The sequence below is a fragment of the Littorina saxatilis genome, linkage group LG4, assembly GCF_037325665.1.
Source record: "Littorina saxatilis isolate snail1 linkage group LG4, US_GU_Lsax_2.0, whole genome shotgun sequence".
Taxonomy (NCBI): Eukaryota; Metazoa; Mollusca; class Gastropoda; order Littorinimorpha; family Littorinidae; genus Littorina; species Littorina saxatilis.
The window spans coordinates 26,089,373-26,100,140 of record NC_090248.1 but is presented as its reverse complement, the minus strand read 5'-3'; the positions used below and the strand labels follow the sequence as shown (position 1 = coordinate 26,100,140).

The window sequence follows — 10,768 nt, the reverse complement described above, 5'->3', positions numbered from 1 at the left end:
CCATAGCGACCAATTTTGGTCGGTGGTTATAAACAGGTTCGACTATAGTAGTAGTAGCAGTAGAGAGAAAGAGTGGCGTGAACGCTAGAGAGAGAGAGAGAGAGAGAGAGAGAGAGAGAGAGAGAGAGAGAGAGAGAGAGAGAGAGAGAGAGAGAGAGAGAGAGAGAGAGAGAGAGAGAGAGAGAGCATGAGCCAGAGAGAGAGAGAGAGAGAGAGAGAGAGAGAGAGAGAGAAAGAGAGAGAGAGAAAGAGAGAGAAAGAGAGAGAGAGAGAGAGAGAGAACTGCCAAGTGGGAAAAGAGCTAAACAAACATAGACTGTTATTCAGAAATATTTTATTACATATATTCTAGATATTAAAATAACAAAAAACAAAAAAACAAAACAGTCACTAGTGAAACTCTATCATACCATTCGTTACTTACACATCAACATTAACTCAATCATAAACAGTGCACACAAATATTACACCAAACTGGCCAAATGAGCTTATTAATTAATAATTAATACTTTTTGCACTGACGGCACTCTGACAACAGCCTGAAACACACAGTATGAGCTAACGAAACACTGGAGAAGATAAGAGTAATGCATATTTCTTTTAGCAACCAAATACATTAATAACGTATGTACAGACCATTCAAAAACTCAAGAATAAATAATCTGAATTCAGGCTGAGTGATAACGACAAGTACACACGTATAGCACCTACATGCAAAACAATGTGTCAACATAAATCTTCAAAAATGCAAAAATAGTCAAACTTAAGGTAAAAATAAAGCTTATATATACAAATACATTGCGCTGAAGGTATCAAATTACAAAACATCAATAACAATAATAAACAATTTTAAAAAACCATTTTGGAGCTCAAATATACGATTCATCCAGCATCGACTTAGTTTCTGTCAAAACTCTGACAGGTCAACATGCGCATTTGCAGCAAAACACAACACTAAAAACATGAGTCTTTCTAGTGCTCTCCTCTTTCAATCAAACAAATTACTGTATGCATAATTTACCTGAAATGTAAAACACAAAGATGAGGGACATGAATAAATAAACAGATTAATCAATTAATGAACTGACAGGGAAACTTAAAGCAAGGAACACCTCTGAAACCATACATTCTCGGTTTGTTAGAGAGTGAACTTTGACTTAAAACTTGTTCAATAATATCAAAAACAAAGTGCTTGCAAGGAGAACACACACACACACACACACACACACACACACACACACACACACACACACACACACACACACACACACACATACACACTGTGTCTCTCTCAAATCAATATGTACTCGGTATAGAGATAAATATATACATCTATGAGAGACCATCCATTCAAAAACATAAACTGACATTTATCAAAAAGTGAGTATACATGTAATTGCATTGCTGGACAAAGGAAATCATGACACAGATTTGTGAGCAAATTATTACCTTGCATCAGACTCTAATACAAGTATCAGATACAGCATGCCACAAAACCAGAGCACGTACTATATTATGCTTACCAGCATTCTGAAGAGCTATCTGAGTATTTCCACTGATCAGCTATAATATATATTTTGGTGAACAAAAAGAGAAGTCACCAGCAAGGTTTATGGCCAAAGTGAGCATAGAGATTACTACATGGCTTGCTGTGTCGTACCAGATTTACGCGAGTTTTGTTTTTTTAAATATTGAACTGCGAGCGAAAGCGAGCTGTTCACTATTTGAAAAAGCAACGAGTGTAAATCTGGTACGACACAGCAAGCCATGTAGTATTCTGTTTATCCTACATACTGTACTTACGTGTATTTTACTGAAAATGTCCTGCATTCGAGGCAGCTAAATTGAAGACGCTTGTTTTGGAACCTCGATCTCTTCTAAAGCCTCGTGCAATCTATTACGTCAAAGCAAAGAAACGTCACTCTGAAAGTGTGGCGTGACGTGTTAGTTCTAAAGATTCATCGAGGGTAATTAGCGAGCGCAATTTATTTTCTATAATGACGTTCGTCTCGGTGACTTTGGCATCATACGCAGTGGAAAAACAGGTCCTTGCCAGACTTGCTTGACATGACCTCATTTACATGATATACACACGTGTGATTTGAACGATTATTATCTCACGGGTGTCTCTCTCACGTATGTAGGATAAAAACTAATACGTTCTAGGAGCAAAGTCGATCACTGTATGGGTTACAAAATAAATAAATATCTTGCTCAATTCACAGCTAAAACAATCTTACCTTCTAGCTTGTGTATGAACACAATAATATCATGTTTGCACATGTGCTGAGTTTTGCAATCGTGAGCACCAGAATTTACTAACTTGCAGGCTCTACATCAGAAAAAATAATCACACCTGCATGCGCATATAAATGCACAACTGAATGAGGTATCAGCGGTATATAAAAATGGCAAACGTTCATTACCTAAATGTGCTCTAAAAAGATTATGCTTCTATTCTGTAGGCTGTTGTGCAATAAATAAAAAAAAGTGTTCGTAAATTGTAAATACGTACTCCTCAGTAATAATCTCTGTAAAATGAGTTGAATTATAAGAACTGAACTTTCAGAAAAAACAATGAATAGTATCTGAAAGCTACGTTCTTATTTTGAGTAAATGGGATTTACTTAACAGTCTGCTGATCACTAAACAAAAAGGGCGGGGATGTAGCTCAGTCGGTAGCGCGCTGGATTTGTATCCAGTTGGCCGCTGTCAGAGTGAGTTCGTCCCCACGTTCGGCGAGAGATTTATTTCTCAGAGTCAACTTTGTGTGCAGACTCTCCTCGGTGTCCGAACACCCCCGTGTGTACACGCAAGCACATTAAGACCAAGTGCGCACGAAAACGATCCTGTAATCCATGTCAGAGTTCGGCGGGTTATAGAAACACGAAAATACCCAGCATGCTTCCTCCGAAAACGGCGTATGGCTGCCTAAATGGCGGGGTAAAAAACGGTCATACACGTAAAATTCCACTCATGCAAAAAACACGAGTGTACGTGGGAGTTTCAGCCCACGAACGCAGAAGAAGACTAAACAAAAATAGTTCAGCGCAAGCAAAAACTAAAATGTTATTTCTACCATGATATCAGCTGAGCAAACATACATGAATAACTGTTAAAATGTGTTCTTAACAAACTGCATAGTAACTAGATTTAACTAAAAAACACACCAAGTTTAACATTAAAATTCAGAATGATAAAATAATCAAAATTAATATTGAAGAACATTTGTACAAAAAGTAACTATTCTTGTCAAATAAAAAACAAACCTCATAGAGCTTTCCTTGCTTACATGACTTATAGTTCAGCGGGATTTGGGATGTGAGCATGACTTTCATGTGGCAGCCTCATAAAAAAAACACCTGTACGGATCTGTTATGATTTACATTATTGTTTGCACTGGGTGTAAGGTACCTTTAAGTCTGACTAGGTGATGGCATAAATAATGGATGTATTTTAACCAGTTAAACAAACGCTCTTGAAGTTTGGCAAGTGTGTCAAAACCTAGATGCATACAACTTCAAGACAAAATCAAGTTTTTTAAAAAGTAAAAATACATGAATCAAATAATAGTCCACTGAGGTTCTTCAGGTTATCACTGCAATGAACGCATTAAAATCACAAATAAATACATGCATTAGTAACACTTTCTAACCTTCAATAAATATTATACACATTTTTTTTAAACAAGTTTGCAGAAATGACCGTACAAGAAGAATTAAACTTGTTGCAATCACCAAAACTTTGAGAAACAGTAGTTTGTACAAATTTACAACACACACACAAAAGACAAAAGTCATCCACTTGTCTTTGAATACACAAATGTTGATGTGAAACTGCCATAAGGATCCTCAAAAGTGCTAAGAAAGTTGTATTCACTCATACTGTATGATCCTAAACTTTTTTAGAAGAACAAAAAAAGCACACACAAAAAAACAGAACTAAAAAAAACCAAAAATCATGAACTTCATAAGAATCTAAATAAGAGATGAAAAAACAACAACAACAGATGAATACAAAATAGACAGATTATTAACAGCTATTGTGTTTTCAGCGTAGCAATAGGGTCCGATATTTAGACGAGACAAGTATAATGTCGACGAGTCGCATTATACTTGTTCGAGTCTAAATATCGGACCCTATTGCTTCGCTGAAAATACAATAGCGATTATATAGCTGTTCTGACCTTTATTTGTTGTTCCAAACTTACAAAATGACAGTTTTTGCGTCGATGCGTTGATCTCAGGTTTTGATAGCGGACGCCGTTTCTTATGCGCATTAGTTTTGCGCAGGCGCCACACTGACTTTGGAAAAAAACTCGATTTGACAACACAGCTGTTAAACAGCTTTTTATTAGTTCATTCGTATACAACAAAAAGAAGTTTGAGTTTTTTTAATTTTGAACAAGACTACTTATGAAGAAGACCAAAACACAACATCAACGGAAAACTAGAAACAACTGAAGAACTAGGATGCAACAAGGGGAGGAAAAGAGAACAGCTAATCCGTACAAAGCGAGCAGACGGCAGCGACGTTTTCAGTTTGGGTGAATGGCATTTATACTTGTCTCGTCATGAAGCGAATTTTTCAACCTCAGTAATAAACGACTACATGAATGTTAGTGCCATGGGTTGTACATCAATACTTCAGAGGGGAAGTGGGGTATTTAGTGTGGAGTTACAAGATAAGAAAAGCCGAATGCGAAAGTTAATTTGTGTCAGTCGGCAACTGTGAACTAAGCTCACAGGCACACAAAAACGGCTGTTCCGTTTTACTCCCCTGTTTGTACTACATCTTTCAACTTTGGGAATTTTGTGGTGTTTAGGGACAGAAAATAATAGGTTTAGTCCTGTTTCATCGGGAAGTTAGCAGAAAAGGGTATGCTATCGACATTTGTAAAGCTGAAAAACATTCCCGAGAAGAATTTCAAGTTGTCAGTGTATGCTGTTGTCGATCAGTGAAACATCGTGTGGTACAGATGGGTAAACCGGAACCATGCGTCTTTGTTATTGGATATTGGCAAAAATGGCCGACTTCCGTAGCATTATGCTTTGATGATCGGAAGAGACCATCCAATCACAGCCCCCGAATTCCCCCACGTGTCCACCAGAATAGCTATATATTGTAATTCTATTATGATTTCAAAACATATCTAAATCTAGAAAACATTCAACTTTTATGTACTGGTTAAAAATAAATTATGGCAATTGGATTAGTGTGCAAACATACACACTCTCTAACACACACAACTTAATACATATAGTTCCAATAATGCAAATGTAATGTGATGTAATGAACACCATCATTAAAGTGATAATATATATAGTTACCTCAAATGATCTGAAACTTTCATATTCAGTTAGAGATCTGGTTATAAACACAATTCCTTGTTCCCAGAAAATTTTAAAACAAACAAACAAATTACAAAGCTACTGTGTTCTGCAATAATTTTCTCAGTTGTGTACTTGAAAAACAAAAAACAAAAACAAAACCGCATATTCTGCAATGAACGGACTTCTTTTGGTTTTGACCAAAATCAAATCAGTTGCACAACAATAATTATGCACAAGCAAACAATTATGACGGTATCTGCTAAAACCAAATTCGCCAAAGTCGATTATTAATTATTACAGGCACTTTAGAAATCAACAAAAACAAAGTTTTTTTGTGAAACACAAGCGATCGAATGGATCTTTTTGCTTAGGATTTAGGATATAATTATATGGGCTCAAACACAAGTGCATTGAAAATAAAAAATGAACTGAAGCTCATACATGCACTCAACTCCCAGAAATTGCTTTATCTTTCATTTAGCTGCAAGATGTTCTTTAACAAACAGGCATTCACTGACACATTTTTACCAGAAAGTCAGTCAAACTTTGAACATTGGATGACTTTTTAATGTGCAGACTTAAACTTGGGAATTGGCAAACATTAATAATTGTTCTACTTTGGTACTCATTTGAATCTCAAACATTCCTCAATCTTCATTTGGCTGCAAGTTGAGTATATTTACCGAGACTTCTAATAAATAGTCATTCAAACTTGAAACACTGGTGTAACGTCCTATCTTACAAATATATTTATACAAGTGTACAGGTATGGGGAGAAAGGTAAACTTGACACTCATTCCATTCTCAAACATTGCCATACCTCTTTTCTCTTGGCTGCAGGATATATTCTATTCAGTGTTCTACATCACATAAAACAAAAACTGGCGACGAGCTGACAGATAGCGTCTGTCGGATGTTGTGAGAGTGTGGGTGCGCGCGCGACCACATCTGACGCAACATCCGGTGGAGCAAGCCAGGCTGACGAAAGCAATCGTCTGCTAGACACGATGCCACAACCTCTGTGCTGCGCCGATTTAAAAACAGCTTTAATAAAAGCTGAGTCATAAAATTGGAAGTATTTTACCTCCTAATGCTGAATATCAAATAAGTTGAATGTTGAGTGAAGAAGTGTAGAAACTACAGCTTTTGTATCCAGGAGGTATACACTGTTGATGCTCATGAGGTATATAAAGATTGTTTACTTTTGATTTCATAAGAACCTGCATGACCTGTGAGCGTAAACTTACACATTAATATAAAGAACTTTTACTGAATCTTCCCAGAAATGGCATATCATTGATAAAAGTGTCTATAATGAAGTCTCCTTCCTCTCCTATATGTTTTATGGTAGATTGTTAAATTTGCCATTATAGCTACATAACATAAGATCAGATAAGATAAGAAAACTTTAATGTTCATTTTCATTGTACATAAACATGGAAAGTTGCCTTCTTCTTTGCATTCTGAATTTTGGCTGTGGTATAAATAAAACAAGTCGCGTAAGGCGAAATTACTACATTTAGTCAAGCTGTGGAACTCGACACAGAATGAAACTGAACGTAGTCCGCCGCTAGTGCAAAAGGCAGTGAAAGTGACGAGCCTGTTTGGCGCGGCAGCGCTGTGCTTCATAGCACGCTTTACTGTACCTCTCTTCGTTTTAACTTTCTGAGCGTGTTTTTAATCCAAACATATCATATCTATATGTTTTTGGAATCAGGAACCGACAAGGAATAAGATGAAAATAGTTTTTGAAACGATTTTGGAAATTTAATTTTGATCATAATTTTTTATTTTTTTTATTTTCAGAGCTTGTTTTTAATCCAAATATAGCATATTTATATGTTTTGGAATCAGAAAATGATGAAGAATAAGATGAACGTAAATTTGGATCGTTTCATAATTTTTTTTTACAATTTTCAGATTTTTAATGACCAAAGTCATTAATTAATTTTTAAGCCACCACACTGAAATGCAATACCGAAGTCCGGCCTTCGTCGAAGATTGCTTGGCCAAAATTTCAATCAATTTGATTGAAAAATGAGGGTGTGACAGTGCCGCCTCAACTTTTACAAAAAGCCGGATATGACGTCATCAAAGACATTTATCAAAAAAAAGAAAAAACGTCCGGGGATATCATTCCCAGGAACTCTCATGTCAAATTTCAGAAAAATCGGTCCAGTAGTTTAGTCTGAATCGCTCTACACACACACACACACGCACACGCACACACACCACGACCCTCGTCTCGATTCCCCCTCTATGTTAAAACATTTAGTCAAAACTTGACTAAATGTAATGAACCCCCATATTTACTAACCAAGAGGTATGATACCTCTTATTCTTTTGAAGATGTGGAAGATGTGGAAGACATGCAGGCACACCCCTGAAAACAAACTCTACATGATGATGCACATATTGCTTTCCTGGACGTTGTGAACCATGTGAAGATATAGCTCTATGGTCAAAGCTGCCTTAAGAAACAAAGCACTAGAATCTCATAGGGTACGTACTGGCCAAGTATATTTTCCAGCACATTGAAACAGATGATCCATTATCTCTTCTCAGTGAGCTGGTGCTGCCATTGTGTTGATCGTTATGACAAGGCTGTGCTTTTTATATATATCGAAAGAGATACGGTGGAACCCCCCTTTTAGACCTAGCTCATACATCTTAACAGGGAGTTCCACTGTAACTTCTGATGATTTGCTCTCAGATCTAAATTTCTTCACCATATCCTGCATTCTTAGCCTCTCCTACAGTTGGATATGCAATGCTGTTTGTAAAATTCTGATGATTTGCTCTCAGATCTAAATTTCTTCACCATATCCTGCATTCTTAGCCTCTCCTAAAGTTGGATATGCAATGCTGTTTGTACAATTCTGATGATTTGCTCTCAGATCTAAATTTCTTCACCATATCCTGCATTCTTAGCCTCTCCTAAAGTTGGATATGCAATGCTGTTTGTACAATTCTGATGATTTGCTCTCAGATATAAATTTCTTCACCATATCCTGCATTCTTAGCCTCTCCTAAAGTTGGATATGCAATGCTGTTTGTACAATTCTGATGTTATTCTCATAAAAAGCAACAACATTTTAATGTAGCTGCCTCAGTATTGATTGTTGACCTTTATATACAGCTGTTGGCAATATAATGCTAGAGTACAAACTTATTTTCTTTTTCAAATACATGTATCAACAGTAAGAGCATATCAAACAAACAAAATAATCATGGGTGTTGTGGTAATTTCCCTGTTTCAAACATGGCAAATTTAATAATCAAGTTAGAGTGAGTGAGGATGTTAAAATTATGTGCAAAGCAAATGAAAACATTGAGAAACGGTCTGCACTATCAGGGTGAGCGCATGATTTAATCAGATCTAAAATCAACAAAATATCTCCTGAGAATTCAGTGACTTAGTGAACATTATACAAGCATGTGGCACTGACAATTGAACAGTATTATGTTCAGGACAAATGGGCTGCCAACCTTCTGTACAGAGAAGAAAAAAAAAGGCATCACCAATCCATGAAATGCTGAGTCAATGGATACAAATTAACACAAACACACATCTTCTTACAATAAGAGAGTTTGAAAAGCAAAAGCTTAATTGGCTCTTAATAAGAGGACAGTCACAGATGTTTGCTGCTTAAACAAACCTTCAGTGTCAATGTCATTTGTTCATTCTGGGAAACAATTAAGCACTAAACAATGGTTAGTACATGCATCAGCTTTGAGCTGGTTTATAGGCTCAGGCTAGCACAAGCACTGGTGACTGGCTTAAGTCTAACAAAGGCATTGATTGGATGATTGAATGATCATACCCTCCATGGTTACCAGAGACTGATTGGATGATCCAGCCCTGGATAACACAGACTTTGATTGGATTCCAGCCTTAGCAATGGGGATTTGATTGGCTAATTTGGTATTGTCTAATGCAAGCATTGCCATTGGTTGATTCATCCAGCATTTAAACACACAAGCGTAATTGTTGTTGCGGCTTGTGCAACATACCAAGCCACTGACTGGCTGCTACAGCTCCAGGTACTTGAAGTTCTAATATAGCAGTCGGCTTAAGCTCTAACTTTCTGACTGATCAAGCTCAGTGTTTTGAACATGTCTGGTAATGAAGAAAGTTTGAATTGCTGACCCTTCTTACAAACTGATTACCACAAACTTGTGTTTGATTTGATCACAATTAGCAGCTCACAACAGGGGTCGAAAGAATGAGCAAAGACTGCAATGCTGTTAATGCTGGCACTCATTCTAATCCCGAAAAGCTAAAAAAAAATTATTTAAAATAAATAGAAGAAAAAGAGGGCAGTCTGGAGTTCATTTTGACTTATCGTGAACATGGATAGCCTATTCCATCTCAAACTGAAAAGTATGAACTGAAGATTCAGGCAAACTTTTCCTGAAGAGGGTCGAACCTCAGAAAACTGGAACCTCATGCAGACCTGTACTGTTCTGTTGCAGGAGACCATGTGTTTGGAAGCAAGGGTTAGCTCCCATCTTAGATCTTATTCCTGCCATTGACTGTGCCACATGTAGAACACAAGACTGCTACATGCATCAGTACTATGTAACAAAGGCATCTCAAGATCTTTTTCACAGACAACCAAACATTTTCTCACATTCTTTTCACCCAGTGAAACCAAATACAAAACCTTCGGCAGGATTTTGTTGTCACTTTCCTCAAACTGTCCACACCAACGTCTATTGTGAAACAGGGTGCTCTTGGTTTTGTTAGTCTCTGACTGGGTGTTCTGTGAGTTGCAGGCTCAAATTCAACAGCTGCTGTGGGTTGCCTTTCCTTCATCCTGACAGCTGAAGCTGCAAGCCAGTTAGGTGGTCAGGGGCACACACCCCGCAGTATCCCCCGCACAGGCCTCGGATTATCTTACCATCCTGTAAAACACAAAGACATACACCTTCTTTACACTCTGTCTGCATGAACAGAGAGCAAAAATAAAAAAATAAAAACAACAACAACAACAACTGTACGTGTAACAAAACTGCCAACCCTCTGGCAAAATCAGTTTCTGTACATGTACAGGTAAACCTACCAGGGTAGAAATCTGATGAAGACCAAATACCATGGTTCAAATTTAGTGGGTCGAGTTCCATTTAACTATGAAATGTGTGGCGAAACTTTTTTTCTTTCTTTTTCTTATGAAACTTTCTTCCCTACTTTTTTGTGTCAAATTTACCGATATTTCTTCCTACGTCGTCAGTTACTGAAGACTCATCCTGACTGTTATACATGTACCACCACCAGCATCACAAACGCATCAGTATACAATTATATTTCTTCTCGATTTTTGTTAAAGGTACTTAATTTACCCTTAAGTCTATAGATTTCCTGACTGTTCTACTACCACGAGCATCACAAAGCCACCAGTCTGCAAGTATATTTCTTCTTGCTTTTTTTGTAA

General features: G+C 37.1%; 1 protein-coding gene across 1 annotated transcript in view; it reads right to left on the bottom strand.

Moving 5' to 3' along the window:
- Window positions 1-317: 317 nt before the first annotated feature.
- The window catches only part of LOC138965541 (A disintegrin and metalloproteinase with thrombospondin motifs 9-like), an 87,444-nt gene continuing 76,993 nt past the window's right edge, over window positions 318-10,768 (bottom strand). The window contains exon 39 of the mRNA XM_070337724.1: window positions 318-10,241. Within this exon, the coding sequence (XP_070193825.1) occupies window positions 10,149-10,241 (93 nt within the window). The 3' untranslated portion in view covers window positions 318-10,148. The remainder of the gene's footprint in view (window positions 10,242-10,768) is intronic.